The sequence below is a fragment of the Acomys russatus genome, chromosome 4 (assembly GCF_903995435.1).
Source record: "Acomys russatus chromosome 4, mAcoRus1.1, whole genome shotgun sequence".
Classification (NCBI taxonomy): domain Eukaryota; kingdom Metazoa; phylum Chordata; class Mammalia; order Rodentia; family Muridae; genus Acomys; species Acomys russatus.
The window spans coordinates 31,762,802-31,786,158 of record NC_067140.1 but is presented as its reverse complement, the minus strand read 5'-3'; the positions used below and the strand labels follow the sequence as shown (position 1 = coordinate 31,786,158).

Genomic DNA, 23,357 nt, shown 5'->3' with positions numbered 1-23,357 from the left:
AGAAAGCAGGGGTGGTTTTTTTACATCCTTTCCATCCAATGCTTAGTAGTGCACTGGGAACACATTAGTTGTTCAGTAAATACCTGATGAAAAATAACTGAAATCTGTTGTAGGACAGGGCTTTGGGAAGTGGAAGACATGCATTTCTATGAAGTTTTGGGTTGATAAAAAGCATGAGACAAGCATGGGGTGTTTATCCTTAGAAAACATGCAGTTTTCCCGAGGTAGGCATTCGAGTGTGAGGGCTAACTTTTCCCTTCTGTTGATCTGTTCTGTTCTGGCTGGCTTGAAATGCCGTTGTGTTTGTTCTCTGGGATCAGGTTAAACTCTTATCTGAAGTTGAAACTGGAAATCACAGTGAAACCATGCTGATAGCTTCCTATCATGATGGTGATGATACTGTCTTGTTGGGGAGGCCCTGTCATGGTGGGGATGGTACTGTCATGGTGAGGATGGTAATGTCATGGTAGGGATGGTACTGTCATGGCGGGGATGGCACTGTTATGGTGAGGATGGTAATGTCATGGTGGGGATGGTACTGCCTTGTTAGAGTGGCACTGTCATGGTGGGGTGGTGCTGTCATGGTGGGGATGGTACTGTCATGGTGGGGATGGCACTGTCCTCCCATCTGGGCCCTAATGGACTCCAAGCCAAGGCCTCTGTGACTGCTGACTCCCTGTGTTCAAGTCCAGTTGAGATTTCCTCATAGAATTGTTGGGTTGCAGACTTATAATCCTTAGTACAGCTAGAGGGTGTCTAAGACACAGGCAGCCATCATGCCACACCCAAAGCAAAAGGTCCCTCTAGCTTCCAGGGGCCTCACTCAGATCCCAAATACATGAAGGATGTTGCTTGAAATAGTACATATGTCAACGGTGAACACTTTAGAATATAAAGAACACCCCACAGGGCTGCAGAGATAGATGGTTCTGCTTATAAAGTGCTTGGTGTGTAAGCAGGAGTACCTAGGTTCGGGCCCCAGCATCCACATAAAAAGGTAGATGCAGTGTTGCAGGCTTGTGATCCCAGCTCTGGATCTCTGCAGTTTGCTGACCAGCTGGCCCAGCCGCTCAGTGATGTCATTGCCAGGTTCAGTGACAGACACCATCACAAGGAATAAGGTGGAGAAGAATTAAAGAACACCCTCACCTGATAACAACGTCTGCTCCCCATGTAGCTGTGCATGCGCGCACGCACACACACACATACACACACACACACACACACACACACACACACACACACACGCATGCGCGCACGCGCACTTAAAAAAAAAAAAAACCTGAAGCCCTGTGTAGTGGCACACGCCTTTAATCCCAGCACCTGGGAGGCAAAGGCAGGTGGATCTATGAGTTCGAGGCCACCCTAATCTACACGGTGGGTTCCAGGACAGCCCGTGCTATTTATAGAGACTCTGTGTCAAAACCAAACACACACCCCAAATATTAATGAAAAATATGCGGAATGATTCCTTCAGTGTTTGATATTCGAATGTGACAGAATATCGTGGTTCTGCTCTTCGCATTCTGCTAAGCTGGCCAACTCCACTGTGGCTTTTAGGGACCTGAGAGCCAGGTCATCTTCTCTTGCTTAACCGACTTTCACCTGCTCACTTCCCCACATCACCACTTCCTCCCCATGGGCTGTACTGTGGTCTTGGGTTTCCTGCTCTGTAACTGTCCTTCCTCTGCCTGACAGGTAGTGGAGCACTGCTGTCTCCTGTTGCCACCCCCCCCCCCCCCCCCCCCCCCCCCCCCGTCTCTCTCTGTTTGTCTCTCTGTGTCTGTCTCCTTCTCTCTCTCTCTCTCTCTCTCTCTCTCTCTCTCTCTCTCTCTCTCAATGTCTCTCTCTGTCTCTCTCTCTCCCTGTGTCTTCTGTGGTTTTTTTGTCCTTATCACACTATCCTGGGTTCTCTATGGAAATTTAAGAAACAATCAAGTCAAGCCAAGAGAAAGGACCTTTAACACACTCGTGCGCACAAACAGGCTGGTTTGGCAAAAGCATTTTCAGCCTCAGTCTGCCCATAGCCTCTCCTACTTCATAGGACCCCACCCTATGGACGTGTGTTTTACTGAATCTGTCCTCTGTGACGGGACCCACGAGTCTGACTGGAAGAGGCTGTGGCAGCTTGGAGGTGAGCATCTGTGAGTCCATTCCTTTTTCACTCATGCTGCCTACCTCAAGGCAGTGCCAAGAATAAGGAAGTTAGAATTATGTCACAGATGCATCTCCTGGTCTCTGGTAAACACAGCTAAGCTGCCTTCCAGAACTGGGCTTGTGCCCTCAGACACCCGCTATGTGTCTTCGCCTTTCAGGATCAGTACAGGCCATTTTAAAAATCATGGCCATGGTGGGGTTAGAGCAAGGTCTCCGCTTCATTTACATTTCTATTACTAACCCAAAGAAACCTGTTTGCAGTGTTTCTTCTGCTGTAAATGGTCTCTGCCTGGCTTCTTGGGCTCAACCAGAGCTCACTCTCTTTTGTTGGCCCCATGGCTGGGCTGAGCTCTTAAACCCTAGACCATAAGCCATACAGAACAGAATCTGAGCCTGATACGTGTGGATGCTTAGGGCATACCCCTGAAATCAGTGTGGAGTGTGTGTGCACAGAATCCCTGGGCTCCTGCTGTGCTAGCTCTGGGCTCCCTGTAGGAGCCAGCTCACCTCAGCATACACTGCTTGTGTGTACTGGTTGCCTCATGGGGGTAGAAAAGACTTTTTGAGAGCTCAAAGAAACCATCTATAAAGCATGCATAGAGGACCAAAGGCAGCCCTGTGGCTGTTTGGGCCTTGAACAAACCTCGGCGCTAGCAATGAATGTTTTCTTAGTTCTACAACTCTGAGTGAATCCATGACACTTAGAGTGCAAAAAGGAACTGTGGAGGGCCCAGTCCCGTGGGCAACCAACACTGAGGGGGCAGGGAGGGTCACAAGGGTGCTGGTCACCCTCACGGTTGGTTCTGTGTCAGGAATCTAGGTCCAACTCACAGAGGCCAAGAGCAAGGCTGCAGTTTCACACACTTACCACTAAGAGGCACTGCGGTTCCAAAAAAGTGTTTCTGGGCCTAAGGCAAAGCAGACGGGGCTGGCCCCCACTCCTTAAAGCGATTTGAAGACTGTTTCTGGGAGGATCTACCAGTTCAGCAGATGTTCAGCCCTATCATTTACCTGCTGCAGTGCCATCTCTATGAGGGGCACAGGGATGGGCTAGGCAGGTCCTAGTACTTCCGGAAGAGCTTTTGCCTCCTCTACATCTCCATAGCTCATTTAGTTCATTGCACCACTCTCAAAAATCCTCCGATGGGCAAAATGAGGCACAGATAGAGACCTATTTAATATCAACAGCATATGAATGACAGGCCTCAGGCTGGTTCTCTCCCTGAAGACCCCTGAAGATGCCTTAGGCTCTAGCTATACTGGCACCAGTAGGTGTGCAGGAAAACATCTGACTCACTTGTGAATGTCTCTCTTGTGCCAGCACTCCTCAATATACCACCTCGTCTTGCTGGTGGATCTCCCTACATCTCAGAACTGTCTCCCCTGGGCTTTGAGCTCCACCTAAGGGCTCCCCTTAGCAAAGGCCTCAGCTCCACCTCGCACAGATAATATCTGGGTTCCCTTCTTCTCCTGGGGGAGGCTTTTTCTTGGTTTAGTGGGTGGAATGGGATTCTTAGAATCGAAGAAGGATAAAGAATTAACACAGAACATCAGGGAACAGAACATATGCTTGGTATCTACAAGGTCCTTGGCAGCTTCTGTGCTTTGCTATGGCGGCTCCCTCTTTACAGATACCAAGTAAAAGCAGCCCATTTCATAGCTCCAGAAATTGAAGCCAGGGAGGGCTTCCACCACATCCTGCTGGGCAGGTGCCTTAGTGGGACAGGTGCCTGGTAGAACATGTGCCCTGGTGTGACAGGGTTAGACATTTAGACACCAGGGACAGGAAGTGCAGGAGGCCAGCTCTCAGCTGCCTTGTGGAGGACCTGTCATGTCCTACCTCCATCCTGACCCTGTGCACGAGACCAGTGTCACCAACTGTCAGGGACCTCAAGTATAGACTCGTGTCTTCTTTCATAACTGCACACCAAAGCACTTAGAAGCAAAGGCAGGATCAGCAGCTCAGGCAGTCCATGGAGAGTGCAGCACGCCCTTGTGGGCCTGTAAGCTGGTCATCATTGCTGTTGATTCCCATAAGACCCAGAAGTTCGAGGATAACCAGGTTGGCGTGACAAAGCATTGGCATGTGGGGGCAGCAGAGGGACATCTGGGATTTCCCAGTACAGTTGGCATCTTTTCCCTAAGTCTGAACCTTTATCAAAATGGAAAGCTCTTTTTTTTTTTTTTAAATCAAGAAATGATACATAAAGGCTTTATCCAGGATCCCAGCACAGGACACATTCCACACTGTTTAGCACAGGGCCTGGCCTGGAGAGAGTGAGTATACCCCCCAACTGCCACCATAGCATCCTCAGCATCCAGTGCCTGGTCCCCATGCTCTCAGCAGAGCCCAAGGCTGATGCCAGAGGATACCTCACCCAGCTTTTCGTGAGACCGTCTCACCCAGCCCTTCAGAGGCCCCATATGGAACCTGTACTTCCTCCAGTGGTGACTTCCAGGCCTGTAGGCGACAGAAATTTGTCAGCTGAGAATAAACACACACACACACACACACACACACACACACACACACACACACACACTCTGAATCTATCCCACACATTGTTCTGACTGCCACACATGTACCATGGCATGAGAGTCCACACACAGATACACACAAAATAAGTAAAAAGAAGGGGAGGTGGAGACAGGTAGATACTGGACTCTTTGGCCATCTGGCCTTGCTGAGTTAGTGAGTACACGACCTACTGAGAGGCCTTGTCTCAGATAGCAAGCTGGGCCTCCAGCCTCCACGTACATGTGCACAGGCACACATACACACAAAGCTACAGCCTGATGGAAGGTACAGACAGGTAACAAGTGCCATCTAGTTGTCACAGGGGATTCCAGCTAAATAAGCGCTGTGTCAAGCCGGGACACCGGGGTCCACAGGAAGCAGGGCTGGCTGCTTCAGAATGAAAGGTCAAACAGATCTTTGAACTTGGGACTGAAAAGCCAACAAGAACTCTAACTGGCCTGTTAGCTCCGCTCCGTGTACCAGCTTGTGTGTCCGGGTACAGTGAAAGGTGGGACTTGAATCCATGTCTTCTGGCTTCTAAGCCTGTGGTCTGCCCACTCACTGCCTCTGTCAACCTCTCTAAACCACATGGCCTTGAGTATGTCCCCAAATGCCAGTAACTTGATAACCCAGATCCTGCATTTTGTCTCACAGCAAAAGGAAGCCGGTGTCCCTGATGGCCCGTCAGAGACACTGTGGCAAGATGGAGAAGCTTAAATCTTGTGCAACATGAAGGACTGAGAAGGAACTGAACTGGGACAGGCCAGGTTGACTCCCTAGCTCTGCCCTTCTTTATTCCCTCTTTCAGTCATTCACCCAGCATTTCTGGGGGTGTCTTAACAAGCTGACAAAACTCCAGGTGGTGGGACTGGGAAGCATCACGGCTCCCATTGAATGCTCATCTCAAGGAGGAAAGCTGTCGGAGGTACAGGGTGGTGGTGGAATGAGACCAGAAAGATCTAGGTGACAGAGTGGGTTGCCAGGGCAACCTTGGCCTCTGCACAGGGATGCTGAGGCTGTCATGTGCTAAAGAGGCCAGCTTGAAGCTGTTTCTAGCTAGCCTCACCATACTAAGTACGTTGACTGTCTCTACAAAAAAAAAAAAAAAAAAAAAAAAAAAAAAAAAAAAATGGCAGAGGAGGCTCCAATCAGCCTCCAAGGGCATCTTTGGGAAAGCAACTGTTGTGTGTGCCTTTGTTTCCTTGCCTGTGAAGCCAGGCTGAGCAGTCTACATCCCTGAAGGCTGTGAAGTGGAAATGAGGCAGAAAGCATCAATCCATACCCCCTTGCCATTAAATCCCCCAGGGTACACAATACAGCCTAACTATGGGGTCCACACAGGGCAAGAGGGAAGGGAAGATCCCTCCGGGGCAGGAGCACCCCTACCTCTCAGTCCTTTCCAGGTACCTTCTCTTCTGCTCAAGTCTCTCCAGCTTTAGCTGCTTGGACATGTATGGACCATAAACCTCTGTGCAGTGTGACTCCCAGGGTCTCCTTCAATCAGAGCGCATTTCATATCTGTGCAGCACAAGTCCTGCAGCAGGTGAAACACTGTAACTGCTGTAAATTTCCAGAACATTTGAAACTATCGTAAAAGCCAGGCATTGAATGTCCATTCTTTCTGTTTTGCATACTTTAGTATGTATATTTCTGAGCTTCTACCCTCAGGGCAAGGAAGGTATCGTACAAGCCTCCATGGCCCTTTCCTGCCTTGTGTCTGTCTTTAAACACCTCTGAAAACAAGAGACTCTGTTGTTGCTGGGTTTCCAGCCTTTGAGGAAGCCATGTAAATCTAGAAGGAGACTGCTTCTTTCACCAGTGGCCTAAATGTGGTTGTTGTAAAGCATAGAATCACTGTCAAACAGGGATAGTGGGGAGAGCTTTTCTCTCTCTGATGAGAGTGGCTGAATCCACTATAAAGTTGCTACTTAATTTTCTGAGGGCTAGAAAAGACCATTTGATATTTGCTTTCAAAGGGAAGGTGGCTAATTCATAAGGACCTGAGTTCTGGTCCCCAGAACCCATGTAAAAGCCGGGTAGGCATGGCTGCAGCCTGTGATAGCAGATCTCCTAGGCAAATTAACTAGCTGGACTAGGTGGAACTGAGGAGCCCAGGTTTGTCAAGAGAGTGGGGAGTGATTGAGAAGACACTTGACATCGACTTGGGTGACACGCATGCATGGCCACCTGTACGCAGACATTCACACACGTCAACACACATCACACATATGTATGTGCAAAATTCTGAGCTCCACACACATGCTGTGGCACACACACACTATCACATACACATCATACACAAACACATGCGTGCATGTACACACACACACACACACACACACACACAATAAGGTTTTAGAAATTGTGCATGCTACCTGCCTCCAGAGCAGGCCCAGAAGACTGTGGTTGATCATTTGTGCTAATGCTTAGGCAAAGTAGCCTCTTCCCCTGGGCCCAGTGCCTGGAGCTTGAGGCCTGGTGGATTCACTGATGACTGGGCAGAGGACAAGCAGTGCAAGTGCCTTTTCTGGGAATAAATGTTACACAAGAGAGCTGACAGCATGAAGCCTGCAGCAGGCAGGTCACGGGCTTCCTTCCAGGGGATTCTCTTAGCGTACAGGGAGAAAGCTTTGGAGCTGTGTTAATGACATGAGGTTACATCCTTATTACAGTTAACCAGAGCGACCCAGGGGCCCCCCAAATAGCTAGAAGCTTAGGGGGCATCTCTGGAGCCTCCCTTGTCAGCTCTGGTTCCTAGGAAACATGTATGCCCCTGAATTGAATCTTGTGGCTGGCCAATCACTAACCTGAAGGCAAGAAGAGAGACAGAGTGGTCTTTGTTTTCCTATGTTCTACAATTCTGAACTTCACATGAGAAAGCCCTGCTGGGGACAGACAGATGGAATGGACCAGCACAAGAGACTAGAATGCCAGAGGGAAGCTCTCAGGTGCCCCATGAATAATTCTCACCCAGTATTAGGACTGCTCCATGGAGAGCCGGCTGCCTTTTCTGCTGTGGTGCTGGGACCGGAAAGTCCACACATAGATGGAGCCAGCACCCATCTCATGCTGTACCCTAAGACTGATCCAAAATACACCAAAGGCCTGATCTAAGACTCCAAATGGTAATAGAAAAAAAAAATGCAAATTCATGACATAGGTGCCATCAATAAGGCTGTGACACCAAAAAAAAAAAAAAAAAAAAAAAAAAAAAAAAAAAAAAAAAAAAGGTGACAAAAGAAAAAAGATGGTAAAACCAGCTGTTATCAAAATGAAGCCTTTGTTTATCAAAGGAAAGCATCCACTCAGGAGGCATAGGCATTTTGTGATACTTATAAACCGTCTTTCTGATAAGAGACTATCATCCAAAACACCAAAGATTCTGCTATGGGCTTTGTGTGTGGATCAGCGTTAGGGCACACACATAGGACACAGGTGTCAATCCCTACCACCACAAAGAATAACAAGTCCTTCCACTTAACAACACAAACATGCAAACAGAACCAAAACCTGGAAAAGGATCTGGAGAGGCATTTCTCCTGAGAAGTTACCCTGATGGCCAAGAACATATTCCGACAAACTTAAATGAGGGAAGGGAAAAACTCAGAGACAGAAAGCAGAGTGAAAGCTACCTGGGGCCAGGGGAGAGATGATGTAAGCTTTTGTTTAACAGGTAGAGTCTATTTAAAATGATGGGAGAGTTTTGGAAATAGAGGAAATGGTTATACAACCTTTTATGCGTATTTAATGCCAATGAATTGTACACTTAAAGATAGCTAAAATAATTAATCCTATGCTATATTGTGGAGTGTGTGTGTGTCTGTGTGTGTGTGTGACCATGTGTAGCTCAGACTGTCCTGGAACTCACAATGTAGCCCAGGCTGTCCTGAAACTCACCTGCACAGGATCTGTAAAGTGGAGGCAGGTTTCCTACCATGGGGTCCTGTGATGAAACTCAGGAAGGTCCCTGATGTAGCCCAGGCTAGCCTCATCCTCACAGCAAATTTCATACCTCACTCTCTCATGTGCTGGGTTTACAGGCTTGAGTCTCACACTCAGTATTGTGTCACGTATGCACATTTTACCACCATTAAAGACAACAAATAAACGCCATCTCCCCTATGGCTAAAGTTTCTGAAATTGTTTTTAAAGGTCATACCAAGCAACATTAACAACGTTCATTAGGGAGCTTGTCTTCACAGTCTCCTCAGCAACCTCAGGGGAGTCCCCTAAAGCCCAAACCTTAGCAGAACAGGCGGCCCCTGCCAATCCTAAGGCTCCAACTCCCTGCAGTGCTCATGGCTGGTTCAGACCTTTGCTAACCCAAACTGTTGATTCAGGCAGTTTCCTGATGACAGAGGGCTATTCCTTGCCCCTTCTGCGGACTGGCTCCAAGTCAGCCTCTGAGGTCTAGTTCAGATGTCCTTAGGCATCCTAGACCACTGCTACCTCTCTGGGGATTGTCCATGTGGCTCATCCTGGGGAGGCTGGTGCCTATGAGAGCAGAAATCAGCTCATTAACAGCCAGACCCTGGGACATGCCTGGCCCAGGGTGTTGTTCACAGGTTCTGTTAATGGGAGAAACCTTCTCAGGGCATTGCCCACAGCCTCATGTGAGCCTGTTCCCTCTTTAGTGAAGGAGAACACTGTTCTGTCTCTGTCACATTCTCCTCCAAGTACCTATAGCAGTCTGAAATAGTGGAAGCCAACCCCAGTGCTGACATCCCCAGGCTTCCTTCTCTCTCTCTCTCTCTCTCTCTCTCTCTCTCTCTCTCTCTCTCTCTCTCTCTCTCTCTCTCTCTCTCTCTCTCCTCTCTCTCTCTCTCTCTCTCTCTCTCCTCCCCCTGTGTGTGTGTGTGTGTGTGTGTGTGTGTGTGTGTGTGTGTGTGAAAAGGCATGCCCATGCAAATGCTGGGGGCCACGGGGAGCAGAAGAAATGGTGCTGGGAGAAAGCCTAGGCTGCAGTAGGGTACTCAAAGAGAAACTAGGAATGGAGTAGGTGGGAGGAACACAGAGCATTATCCCTTGCTGGGGGGAGTCTCAGAATTCCAGCAAGTAGAGATGAATAGATAGGTTCCCAAGGAGGAACAACTGCCCTCTGAGTGGCCCTACAGGCAGGCAGCAGGGGCCTGGGATGTAGCTTCAGACAGGCAGGAGCTAGGGCTAACTGCCGGCAAAGTCTGAGGAGATCAGGAGGGGGAGAGCACCCACCTGATTGGAGCCAGCCCCGGCAGGCCTGGCAGCTGGACACCAGGCCTGTGGCCTTGGAGATGAGCCCAAAGGGGAACAGTTGGGGACAGAGGGAATTCCTCCAAACTGCTGCAATTCTTCAGAACAAACGGCTGCCTACCAACGACCTCCCTGTTTCAGAGCCACAAGCTCCTTGCAGAATGAGATCATTTTCCACAAGGGTGAAAGAGGTGTGTGCATCAGGCTGCCACCCCACCTCCACAGAGGAGGGGGAAATCTACAGTGCTCTCTGACAATGTTCATACCCCATATCACCCATTCACCAGCAAACACTGGCTGAGTACCTACTGTGTATCCCAGGCCTTGTTTTAGGGACTGGAGAAATACTTTGGAACAGCATAGACGAGCCTCACACACTCTTATATCTCCTGGAGGAAAGACACTTCCCGTCGGTTCTCCTGATCATTCTCAGCTCTTCCTTTGTTGTTGTTGTTGTTGTTGTTGTTGTTGTTGTTGTTGTTTTGAGACACAGTCTCTCTGTGTTAACCTTGGCTGTCCTGGACTCACAGCTCTTCCATCTTGACCAGCACTTCAAAAAGTCATCCTCCGGTTCTTAGGTACCCGAGTTATGCTGTTCTCAACAGGCACAGGTGAGGAAGCAATGCCTAAAGTCTGAGTCAGGCCTGGAACACTACCCTACCAGATGCTAAAATCCAGTCTCCATCTGGCATCCTCAGACATGATAGAAAGACCTCTCTGGGATCCATGTTTGAAAACAGACCCCATCCTTCATCCTGTGCCATCTGGGATAGGGTTGGAATGACTTTAAGTATAATCGGGTCCGTTCTGGAAAAGGATGCTTTGTAGGCTCTTAGTCTTGGGGCTACCAAGAACTTGTTTGTCCCTTCCTATCTGCCCCAGCCTGTGCATGTTCCTGATTGTCTACTATTTCTCAGGCCGGCGAGTCTACTGATCTCACAGCCTCATAAAGAACACAGGGAGCACTCAGCATATTGCCTGAAACACTGAGTTAGCCGATGTATGGTACAGCAACTACAGAGGCTTCTCTTTGTGATGTTACTGACCTGTCCTGCAGGAGGGAAAATGATGTGAAGGGCCAGACAAGGCCTGCTAAACCTCCCCCACCCCCTGAAGCAGGTGATCTAATCCTTTCTGATGAGTAAAAAAAAAAAAAAAAAAAAAAAAAAAAAGTGAGGCAGTGAGGCAGGCCCTTGAGGTCTCTAACAGTTGCTAGGTCCCAGAACCTGGACCAAGGTTTCCAAAACAATCAGATCTCACGAAGGAGTTTCAGACATGGGGGCCCCATGTCACAGAGGCATACACATGCTTGTCTGTCATGAGGCTGAGCCACTTCTTAAAGATAAACCAAAGACAATGACCAAGATCCCAGCTTAGTGCTCAGATGTAAACCGAATGTGGCTGAATGGTGGAGCCAGAGGCAAGACAGAGGAGACTTCCAGGCATCAGAGAAGCTCTCAGATCCTGAGGGACCTCAAAGCTCTCATTCCTACCCTTAAATCTGATCAGAGTCTGGGGTGTTATATAGTGCTTGCCTAGCACATGTGAGACCCGAGTTTGATCTCCAACACAGCAATAATAATAAACAAGTGTTACCTTATTAAAACTGTCGCCATCACCACCTGGCATCTTCCAGCTCCCTCAAAGACGTGGATGATGGGCAAGGCAGAGAACTCCACGATACAGGGCCTACCACACTTGGGTCACACTCCATGCTCACATGCCCATCCTGCACCCTACCCTTTTAGTCAGCAGGTCCCAAACAGCCACATCCAGCAAATGAAGTCACTAAGTGACACTAGAGAGTAAGTGGGCACTGGGCTAAAGGTCATTGATAATTCCTTTGAAATGTCAGCACCTGCACTCAGATATGCAAAGATGGGGAAGAAGGGAGTTGACAAGGGTCTTCAAACTCCTTAGCTCTCTTCCCTTGAGGAGTGGTGGCTTTAGACTAGCTCTACACCCAGGGGCATCTTTCCCTTTGCAGTTGTGATGTGAGCCAGCCTGGTGGAGGCTTCCCTGCCCAGCACTGATACCAGGGAAGGGGAGCTAGCTGGAGGTTGCTTGTCTGCTTCTGGACCTGAAAGCAGAGGCAAGGTCCAGCACTTCTCAGGCCTCCCAGGGCCTGGATCAGTGACAGACAGTTTGGTGAGCCATAAGTAAGTGGAATCAGACATCCTAGGCCCCGGTCTGTGAAACAGGACATTGGGCCAGGAGGGGACTGCTATTCCTTCCAACACAGGGCAGGACCCCAGAGGGATACCAGGACCCGCTTAAGTCTGTGTTGTGGCACAGTGGTTCCTGAGATCACCAAGGTCCCCAGCACTGAGAAGCAGCCATGTGAGAGAGGGGAAGAGATGGCTCATTGGCCTCAGGGTACCCATGCAATGGGCTTCCATACACTGCATTGAATAACAAGCGCTCTAAAACAGACTGTCCACAGATCCCACTGTTTCTCTGCCCAGCAGTAAGAGGGCACTGGGGGCCCCTTATCTCCTGAGATTCTACTAAAGGTAGTCTGAAAAAAACCACACCAGGGTGCTGCCAGGATAGCTTGTCTTACAAAGTGAGCCATGCAGGGCAAAATGGATATCCTGGCAACTTAGAGATGGGGAACAAGTCTCACTGCACTGCAGGTGGGCTACGTGGACCCGATCTGGGACACCAGGGCTTGCTGGAGACCTGCCACCTGGAGTCTCTGCTAGTCTGTGAGTCAGCCTCAGGGCAGCTGCAATAGGCAGCCAGAAGGAGGGCGGCTTGGAGCCAGAGACACACAGACGCTTGGCCTCCCTAGGGCACAACCTTCTGAAGGCAAGGTTTGCTTGTATACAGGCTGGGAGGGGCTTTCAGAACCACACAGGCACCCATCCTCGCACACAGGCAATACATAAGTTCTCATGCTGGGGATAACAAAATGGCCGGGGTGCACACAAATTAATACACACAATTATAGCCTGACTCACTCAGCAGGATGAGGGAAGAGGAGAACCCAGTAACTATGGGTGGGATACATGCCAGCTCACACTTGCGTGCATGCAGAGCTGGGGGAGGTACAGGTCCTGACACACTTTCACAGATGCACCCAACCGTCTGAATGAAACAGCAATTCTTCATTCATCCTTACAGCCAAGCTCTGAAATACACCACCAGGGATTAGGCTCTCGCCACAGAAGGCCCACATTCCCTTGGTTCACCAAGCCCTTATTGCCCTCCGTAGGCAATTGGTAAGTACAGAGACAGGGATGTAAATGGAACATCAGATTAGGGAGGGCTGTGCTGGGAGATGCCAGAATTCTTACATACTTGGCTCGAGTCTAGTGCCATGCCAGCAGAAAGAACAGTAGCTTACCTTTATATTTAAGCCCCAATAAGGAGCCCAGACCCTTCATCCGGCCCCACCTTTTAGGATTGTCAGCCCTCCTAGGACTGCTGATCATTCAGGACAGGTTTCTGCATTGGGGAAGACTTTCCTGCACACTCTACCTCTCAGGACTCCTCCGAGACAAAAATGCCTGGGAGTGGGAAAGCAGAGGGGGCACGACCAGGACTAGATCCCGCATAGACCCTCTCAGACCATCTTTGCATATTTTATAGACGCCTCAGTTTCTGGGTTAAATTAAAAGCCAAGGGGGACTTTCTCTAAGGCCTTGCAAGAGAACAGTTTGCACGCGGGCTCAAACCCTCAGTGAACTCCTGGCCATCTTAGGAATGACAGAGTCGTGGTCCTGGACTTCTAGAAAGTGCGTGGGCTCCTTGTTCAGGACAAAATTCCCCTACCCCCCAAGAGAATCTGTCTTAATTATCCAATGTGCAGCAGGCACAGCAGGCACGCCCGGCTTCCGTCTCTATTCCGAACACCACAAGGCGCCAGTACCCCGGACCTTCGCTATTAATCATAAGGTCCCTAGCGCAAGGAAAGGTAGGCAGCAGCACCTCTCACCCTCAAGGTATCTCCCAGTGGTTCCTCTTCTCCAAAAGCACTCTGAGCGCGACTCCCACAGGCTGCTTGTCAAGGAAAAAAACCTCAAAGCCAAGGCTCCGCTTTGCTATGCCATCTCGCTGCCACTTGCTCCCCTGATCAGCCTTTTGCAAATATCTGAGCCCAGGTTTAACTATTTCCCCCTCCCTCTTTCTTCCTTGGTGCTGGAGTTGGAGTGGGTGAGATGGAGGGGGGAGAGAGAGAGAGAGAGAGAGAGAGAGAGAGAGAGAGAGAGAGAGAGAGAGAGAGAGAGAGAGAGAGAGAGAGAGAGAGAGAGAGAGAAGGGGCCAGGGAGGAAGTTTGATGAGACTGGGGTACCCGGAGCACCATCCTGAGGGCATAGGAGGCATCGGAGCCGATTTAATTTTGTAGCCTTTCTAGGAAGACTGGCTTCCTGTTTCCCTGGTGCCTCAGTGGTTGCTGCCCCTGGCTATTCAACACCTCTAAAAGATTAACGAACAGAAGCACCTTTAACGGAGATGCGGGTGTCACTTATTCACACAATTATAGCAGAGAAGTGTTGTCCCTGGGGGCCATTGGTCTCGGAGAAGAAACCGTACTTAAGGGACGTGACTGGAATCCCTCGCTGACTGGAGTGCGGGTGCCTAGTCCTTCTCCCAAGGGGCCCTGTTTGGAAGAAGGACCAACTACCACTTGTCTAGCGGTGTTGAGCTGGTGGCTCGTGGTGCTTAAACAACGAGTCACCTTTGGTTTCCACTTTGAATTCGTTGGAGGGAATCATCACCTAGCTGTAGCCAGGGTCCAAGCACTGATGTGGCTTCCCAATCTGATGATCTTCCTTGACCATCCCCTCAGTAAGGGGGCCCGAACAATCTTAAGCTATGCCTAGGGAGGCCCACGTTTCTCAATGAACGTGCAAGCGGCACCGACAAAGCCGATGACGTCTGGACGCGTGAGACCAAGCGGTCAAAGTCCCCACCCAAACTTGTGCGATTATACTCTTCGGTTTCCTGAGCAAGGACTCTTCGGGACTGAGGAGGACCAGAGGCCCAAGATGTGCTTTCCAGAAATGTCTTTTCTTTCCTAAATGCTCACTTTGCTTCGCGCCCGACCGTGGCCAAGCCACCGGAGCGGGACCACCGCATGTCTTACCCCAGGCCGGCGGGAAGCTCGGGAAGTTATCTGTCCTTTCCTGTCTCTGCCCGCTGCCTTCCGGCACTGAGGTCCAAGGGGTCAGCAGACAAGCCCCAACCCGGTTCAAACGTACCAGACGCCAACCTCTCCTCACTCTCAGCTGCTACAGAGATCGGTGGTTTTCCATTTCGTATTTCAGCCCGCCACCGCCACCGCCACCGCCACCGCCACCGAAACAATTTAGCGCTGGACGCAGCGCTTCCAGAAGAAGCCTGCCCACGAACGGAATCAAGGCACTCTCCAGAAAAGTTCGTCTAATCTGCCTCTGGAAACCAAAGCCCTCTGGGATATTAGCAAGATCTGATGTTAAAACTTGTTTTCCTCCCAGCCCGGAACCTCAGAGGCAACTGATGGCTTCAATGGCTCTAGGATAGCCCAGAAAGGCTCTAGGCTTAGGTGGTTATAGTCTCGTATTAGAGTCAGGGCTGCGCATATGCCCAGGAGTTACAAGGTCTCCTTTGACATACAGCTGTGAGAAACAAGATGGGGGTCCCCCGATGGTTCGAATTTTTTCCTGAACTTTTCTTAATTCATTCCTGCCCCCTCTCTCTCTCACGTGTTTTTTCTCAAAAGTTTTCGTGCGCATATTCAGCATTATAGTACTGTACTCAAACAAGTTCCTAACCGTTCCCCCGACTTTTCCATTTAAGACTTTTAAAGCCCCATGTGTTAATTAAAGAAAAATGTATGGCCAAGTCTATTGATTACAAAATAATATGAGACTTTTGATACAGACCTTCTGTTTGTTTAGTGAAGAATGTGTCTTTAGGCCTGAATTGTTGGAGCAGGCTGGGGGCTATGGAAATTAACAAAGTAAAAAATTAAGAGCTATTTTTCCCCAACCTTTTCTCTAAAATTGCCAGGGGAATCTCTGCCTTTACCAAGAGAACTCTCCCAATGGCCAGACTGCTACTTAAGACTGTTCTCCCTGTCCCTTGCGCCTCCGGTCTCCAACTTTTGGGGGGTGAGGAGGAGGATTTAGAAAAGAAACCGGTTCCTGGTTTAAGTCAAGTCAGAATCATCGTTTATGAATTGTGTCTGTTCTGTTCTGCGGAGGGGGAGGTAGAGAAATACTTTCAGAGTTTAATATTTCATCTAATTTGAAAAATCAGAATATGTCCCTCAGAGGCGCCAAGCGGGCTCCAGACAGGCGGTAGCGCTTGAGACCTGGGTGTGGAGAGCGCTACAGTCCAGATAGGCTGTTGGCGGTCCCAAATAGCTCTCAACGAAAACCTGCGTGCACCGAATCGAAAGCGAAAGAAGTGGGGGCAGGGCTGTTCCCAGCGGAGCCGCACCCTTAGAGGTACAGGCAAAGCCAAGGGATTACGAAGCCGAAAGCCCCAAGCCCTAATTTCCCTAGTGAGGCACAGCAGTGGCGGGTCTGCCCGGGGCCCGCTCGCCCGCCGCCTGGCGAGGTGGGCAGACTTTCTGGGAGCCGAAGGACCGCAGGGAGTTCGGCGGGGTCTAGGTCGCAGTGGGCAATGGCTTCTCCGTGGCATCATTTCATAAAAACGCGAATGGCCCCGTGTTCGTAGGAGACCGCGGAGTCACCCTGAGTTTCCCCCTTTAGTAATAAAGATGAAGCAACTGAGATCCCGGACCCTGTTAGGACGCCTGCAGCCGCGAGACTCTCTCTTACCTCCAAAATCAGGAGTCTCCAAAGACTCTGGCCTGTAGCTCTCTCGCCTGGGCCTTAGCGCAGCCTCCAGGCCGGCGCCTTCTTCCAAGGGGCCTCAAAGTAACACTGAGGCAGAGGCTACCGAGGTTCCCTCCACTCGGAAATGCTTTGGGGTCCAGACTCCTAGAGCCGGCAGAAGTTGTAAAGACTGCACTGAGGATCCAGAGCAGCCAAGGCCGGACCTATTATTACCATGCCCATCTTTACCTCGGCATTTTGCCAAATTCCTGGGAACATCTCAGGATATTTCGTGGCGCCCCATCCTCCCGGCTTTGGGTAGACACCCTTAAGAGAATTGTTAGAGAATTATTGTCAATGCCCCGGGCTTTGGTTTTCCAGCTTGCTGGCAAGTTAGGGCTCCAATGTCACAGATCTCCTCCCTATTACTTCCTTGCCTCGGTGTATATATGTCTCGAACCCAGTGTGCCTCATCCAGTGTGGACCTGAAATCTCCTTTAGGACAGAGAGCTCCATCTCTGAGAGGGGGCAGGGACAGGGATTTGGCCTTCATTGGCTCTTTCCTGAAGGACTGCCTCCATTTCAGGCAGCGAGGCAGCCACGTCTTCCAGGTTGTCTCTCCCTTAACCTGCCCTTGATGACTTTGTCCTAGAAAAGGCGAGGAACTTGCCTTGTCCTCAGAATTCGAGGGTTCCCCCAAGCCTGGAGTTGAAAGGAATGGAAGTGTGTAGGAGGAAGGCTGCATGGGGGGGGGGAGGGGTCTGGTTTATGACCTCTCCTTTACTGCCTTGGAATAGGAATTTTGTAGAGTTACTCACTTGCAGGTCACTATGTGGCTTAGGGGCAGTTCCAGGTCAAGTGGCTGTTCCTTTCCTTGGTCATAATGGCTAATGCAAGTGATATAATAATGGCTAGCCTGTCCTGACGGTCCTCATAGCATTCTTTCTTTACCCTGGCCTTCACACCAAGAGCTTGAGAGCAGTTTGACTCTTATTTCATTTCATTTCATTTTATTTTATTTTTTGCCTAGTATCTCAGTCTCCTCTGAGGCCCAGCTAATGGATTTCTTTAAACTATGAAATGGGGAGAAATCAGCAGAAGTGTGCCCCTGTGAGCCCCTGAGTCTGACTGAGTCGGCTGTCCTCACTTGGTAATCACAAGTGACTTGGCCTGTTTTCTGGAACTGGGCACTAAAGGAGCACCTCTGTGGTGCCAGAGGTGAAGAGGAAAGGTGGTAGAAGTGGGGACAGGCCATCAGATCTTTCTAGATTTTTTTAGCCCTGTTTGTAGCTTTTTTGAAGCCGCATGAGTGAGTGCATACATTTGTTTTTGTGACTGTGCTGTCCAGTAAAGGTGTGTGTGTGTGTGTGTGTGTGTGTGTGTGTGTGTGTGTGTGTGTATGCGTGCGCCCCAAAAGCTTAAGCTGTTCCTGAGGTTATTCAGGCTATCAAGGCCTCCACCATGTCTCACCTGTGTGCTCAGGCTTTAGTGCTTCTAGATCCTACAGCCAGCGACATTGCTCCACATTACTCCCTTAAGAACTAGCCCACCTCACTTAGCCTTAAGACAAAGGCCTGGGGAAGAAGGTCCTTTCTCCGGTTTTTTTTTTTTGTTTGTTTGTTTTTTGTTTGTTTTGTTTTTTGTTTTTGGGTTTTTTGTTTGTTTGTTTGTTTTGAGTTTTGAGTTTTGAGTTCCCTAACTCGATTGCTAGAGGAAAAGAGAAAGTTTAGGAGCTTGAATGGCTTTGGTTTCCTTCCTCATTTGATCAGCTGTCTCATCTGTCCACTGAGGACTCAGGCCTGAACCCCGCAGCCACGTTCAAGGGGGCTTGGAGGTCATTTAGGCCATCTCGCTCAGGTTCCTTGTGGGCCCAAACCAGGATCTGGATTCTTCCTTCTTCCCACAGTCCTGTACTGGCAGTGTCTCAGAACTACTGCTTTCCCACCCGGTGAGTACTAAAGCTTGCTTTTCGATGCCGGCTATTTCCAGACACCTCAAACCGGAGGACGTGGTCCCCTAGGCGATCCACTCTCCGGGCCCGGGCTCGGGTTTTCTGGGGCGCCGGCTTCTCCGGACCCAAACTTGCACGAGCATCACGACACGACGCGGTGTGGAGCTTCCTAACGCAGGCTCTGGGGACTGCGCTCAGGACTCCCCGGCGCGCTCGGCACCTGCGGCTTCTTACCTGCGGGTGCGGTGCGCAGAGCCTGCCAGCTGCAAGCTAGTGAGGCCTCGGCCGCCCGGGAGCTGTGCGCGCCGAACGCTGCTCGAGAAGCTTCCAGCAGCCGCAGGCCGAGAACCCGGACGAAGCACTCGCTTCAAATCGGGCCCCGCGGGACAGCGCAAAGCTAAAGGTTTGGACGAACAGAGGAGAAAACCAGGCAGCGACTCCAAGGCCAGTGGAACAAACAGAGTGATTGGCGCCCCGGGGCCGAAGCTAGGGACGCAGCAGGACGCAGGGACACCCTCCAAGTGCTCGGTTCTCCGGGCAGACCGGAGTTCCTCCAGCCTCCACCTCCAGCCTCCCACCAACCCAGTGGGTTTCAGGGTTAGCGAAGTCGCAGATCCCGGGATCCCCGGGCCCAGTGCCTCGCACGTGCACTCACCGTAACAGGGGACCTGTAAGGCCGCGTTGTGACCGCCGCTGCCCTCTTGGAGTTTGAGGCTGCCGTCCGGGGGTGTTTTACACGCGCCCCGCTGCAAGTAGAGGTGCGCTGGCGGCGCGGGCGGAGCGGGAGGAGGCTGCGGAGTGGGCGGCTGCGGCTGGAACTTGTTAAAGGATCCCCGCGCCCCGGCGCTGCTCTCCAGTGGTGCCGCCAGGTCCTGCTGCCCCGCGCCATAGCGGGCCCGGCTTTTAGCTTCCCCGAATCCCTGTCCTTTAGCCGACAGAAAAGTTGTACCGAACTTGTCGCCTCCTGGGAATCCCCTAAAAGGCGATGTACCTTCCCGGCTCTGTGACACCGGGCTGTAGTAGGCATCCATGGCAGCGGCCGGCGACTCGCAGTAAGAGACGCAAGTCTCAGCGTTCATGCCTAGCTTGAGCGGGGGACGGGCGGGGGCGCCGGCGAGGGCGCGAGGACGCCACCCCGCTCCTTGGCTAGCTAAGGGTAGAGGGGGCAAGGAGGCGGTGGCGCCCGGCGGTCTCTCTCTCTCTCTCTCTCTCTCTCTCTCTCTCTCTCTCTCTCTCTCTCTCTCTCTCTCTCTCTCTCCCTCTTTCCTCTCCCCTCCCCTCTCCCTCCCTCTTTCTCTCTCTTGCTCTCCTCCTCTTTCTTCACCCTCCCTCTTTCCTCCCCACAGCTGGCCCCTGAGAAGGAACCAAGAGCTGTAAAAAGATTCGGATGCTTCGGAAAGTTCACCAGATCTCCCAAACCCTCTTAAGGTTTTGAAGCAAGAAAAAAAAAAAAAAAGATTTTTTTTTTCCCCCCTGACTTGCTCCTTCCTGCTCCCCTCCTCCCTCCCCTCCTCTCCCAGCACTCCTTCCTCCTTCCCCGGCCCCTCCTTTCCTCTTACTGGAGATGCCACTCACTGGCTAGAGGCTATTAGACCCGGAGAAGCCTGGAGGGTTTTTGGATTTTAGTCTAGGGTGGGGAAGTACAGCGACCCCCGTGGCTTCCAAAGCTGGACTGCAAATGACGCGCGCGCGTGCACCGCCTCAGCTAGGGCCTAGCATAGGAGAGAATGCAAATTTCTGACAGGTTAAAAAGAACTGTAAGAGGTTCTGACATTCCACGGGTCTGTCGAATCCTTTGAATGCCTGCCGGGATCTTTGCCTAGGATGTCAATCCTGCCTCCCCATTCCGGATTCTGTCCAGTAATTCTCACACAACAGACCTCCACCAAGGGCTCTGGACTCGAGTGCAGTGGGATCTGTATTCACTCAGTCACTGAAGGGACCCTAGGGTGGCCTGGCTTCAAGTCCCTTTCTCAGGCCAAGCCCTCTGGCCTCCTGTATGCTGTATGCTGGGATGGGGTTGGGTGGGAGGTGGGGTGGGAAGGGTGTGGGGTTGGGGGTGGAAGTGTTACTCAAAGCCAAGTTGAGAATGGGGTCTTTAGAGGCATCCTGCTCCTCCTTGCAGGTTAGCTGGAGCTGTCACCTGTTGGGGAAGTCTGTCTGTCTCTCCTTGCAGCCTACCCACCCACCCCCATTGTAAAGTAAAAAGACTCACATTTTGTTGATTTTGAAACAAGGCCTCACCGGTTAGCTTAGACTGGCTTGGAACTCAGGGTCCTGTTTCTGCCCCCAGAGTGCTGGCACGACAGGCTTGCATTACCACACCCATGTTGCAGATTTATTCAGACACCTGGATCAGCACATAGCAACGGGGCTGGACTAAGCATTAGTTGCACTCCACAACCAACACAGCAACACAGAGAGATTGGGCTTTCTGGTTTTTGTTTGTTGTTGTTGTTGTTGTTTTTTTTTTGGTTTTGTGTGTGTGTGTGTTGGGGGGGGGGTGGGAGAGAGAGAGAGAGAGAGGAGAGAGAGAGAGAGAGAGAGAGAGAGAGAGAGAGAGAGAGAGAGAGAGAGAGAGAGAGAGCAAGTTAGGGCCCAGAGATCTGAAGACACATGGTCAAAATCATACAGTGAGAGGGAGCACTGAGAAGGCAACAGTACCTCTTTGGAGCTCATGCAGAAATTAGTCTCTCTGTATAGACTTGGAAAGTTGATACCTCAAAAAGCACAGGTGGGGGGTTCTTAAGAGCACTCCTACTTAAACTGCAGGGGAAACCTGGGAATGGAGCCTTGCCTTAAGGGGAGGCTGGAGCAGGCTGGGGTAGGGGGACCCTGAATGCTCTGGACCCAGGGATGGGATGCCCTGTCTGCACTTGAAGCATGCAGAGAAAAAAGTATCTGAGACTTGCATATCTACCTCCAACATCCTTGTTCCCACCCCTTGTTATCTCTGGTCCTTACTCCGAGAAGACCGCTCGCTCCCACATCTGGTTTTCATCACTGACTTACCTTGAAGTGCTCGTTAATAAAGATATTCCTCAGAGCCATGGGTGCTGAACCACTATTGACACACACCTCTCCCCACCCACCCCATAGCTGGTCAGGGACCTGTGTCTGTCTCTGACCAACAGACCTTCTTAGCCACCAGAGAGTCTCATGTTTATTGACTGTCTATTGTGCCAGGAGCCACATCCATTTGGTCTTACATGCTTGTCTTGGCATACTTATTTTGCTATGGGGTAGACTGAGTCCCTCAAACCCAATTCATCAGTCTCAGATAGCAAAGGGGCAGATAGACCTGCCATCATCCTGAATGTTTCCACCTGGTCAAAGTTTCCTGGAGCTAGTGGAGTCCTCCCACCTTGGCATCTCACAAATGGTTCACCTTCTGTCCTCCTTCTGCTCCTTCTGATTTGGAGCTCAGCCCTGATCTCCATGCCCTGCCATCCATGGTTTACTCACCCACTTGCCTCTGTACCATTCCAGACCTGGTTGGGGGTGGGGGGGCACCTGACCACTATATGTGCTCATAGCTCTACTAACTGGTGCTTCTTGAAGAGCAGCCCCCTGATTCTGGCACTCCACAAACAGGTATAGAATGAAGTATTAGAGTTGGGGCCCAAGAACTCTCATCTCTTTATTCTCTCCAGCCTTCCAGCCCAGCAGCTGTCCAGGAGCCCTGGGATTTCCTTTAGCCAAGGTCAACCAGTTGCCTGCTCGGCTTATCTTCCAAAATCAAGTGTCAAAAATTAATAGCACGAGGGCCTCCTCTGGGCCGTACTCCCCTCTACTCCAGCCCCAGAACAGTAAGTTCTCTCAAAACAGGGACCAATCCTGCTTTGTGTACCACGGGTCTTGGCACGGCACAAATGCTCATAAACTGTGTGTTGAATGAATGAATGAATGAATGAATGAATGAATGAAAACGTCATGCAATTCCCAGAGGCGGAAAGACTCATTTTTATCCAAGACTTTCAAGCAAGTAGGAGTGACTGCAGTCTCTGGAGCCCAGAAGCTACCCTCAGGCATCCAGATGTTGCCTGCCATCTTCCCACTCCTCCTATCCACTTCCTGGCTTAGGAAAGGAGGGCTGTGAGCAAGGAATTCCAACAGTGGGGTGGGGGGCAGCTGCAATTACACAATGTTGCTGCCTTTCTTGGACCCTGAGGGACTCAGTGCATCCCAAGGAGCTGACTCTCACTACCACAAGCCCTGAGCTGTGGGCCACCTGATTAATTACTACCTTATTCAACCTTTTGGTGGCTGCCTGGGAATTTGAATCCTGAGCCCCCTGGGCATGGCATTTGATCGGAAGTCTTACACTAAGGACCTTCAACTGTCTGAATCACAATTTATATATGTTCAAGGAGGCTGAGCTTGTGAGTGAGGGTGAGGAAGTGCCCCTGAGTTAGTCTGCATGTGTGCAATGATATTTTGGGCAAGTCCTTGGATGGTGCCACCAGGAAGCATCCTACACAGCTCCATGGATCCCCTCCTTAGGAACTCTTCTCACTCCCAAGTGAAGTAGATTTTTTTAAAAAAAAAAATCTCTCTATTAACTCATCTGTTCACTCATCTGTACATCTAGCCATCCTGACTGCCCCAGTGGAAAGGCTAAGCACCATCACCTGGATATCATGGCACACTTACAGCCTTCTGGTCAAGTGGAAGCCACAGAGACTGTCTCTGTCTCTGGCTTCTGCTCTGTCATACAGGATTTCTCCCATAG

General features: G+C 50.7%; 1 protein-coding gene across 1 annotated transcript in view; it reads right to left on the bottom strand.

Annotated features, from left to right (window-relative positions):
* The window catches only part of Alx4 (ALX homeobox 4), a 37,930-nt gene extending 18,135 nt beyond the window's left edge, over positions 1-19,795 (bottom strand). Inside the window, exon 1 of the mRNA XM_051144999.1 lies at positions 19,281-19,795. Within this exon, the coding sequence (XP_051000956.1) occupies positions 19,281-19,704 (424 nt within the window). The 5' untranslated portion in view covers positions 19,705-19,795. The remainder of the gene's footprint in view (positions 1-19,280) is intronic.
* Between the last annotated feature and the right edge of the window lie 3,562 nt (positions 19,796-23,357).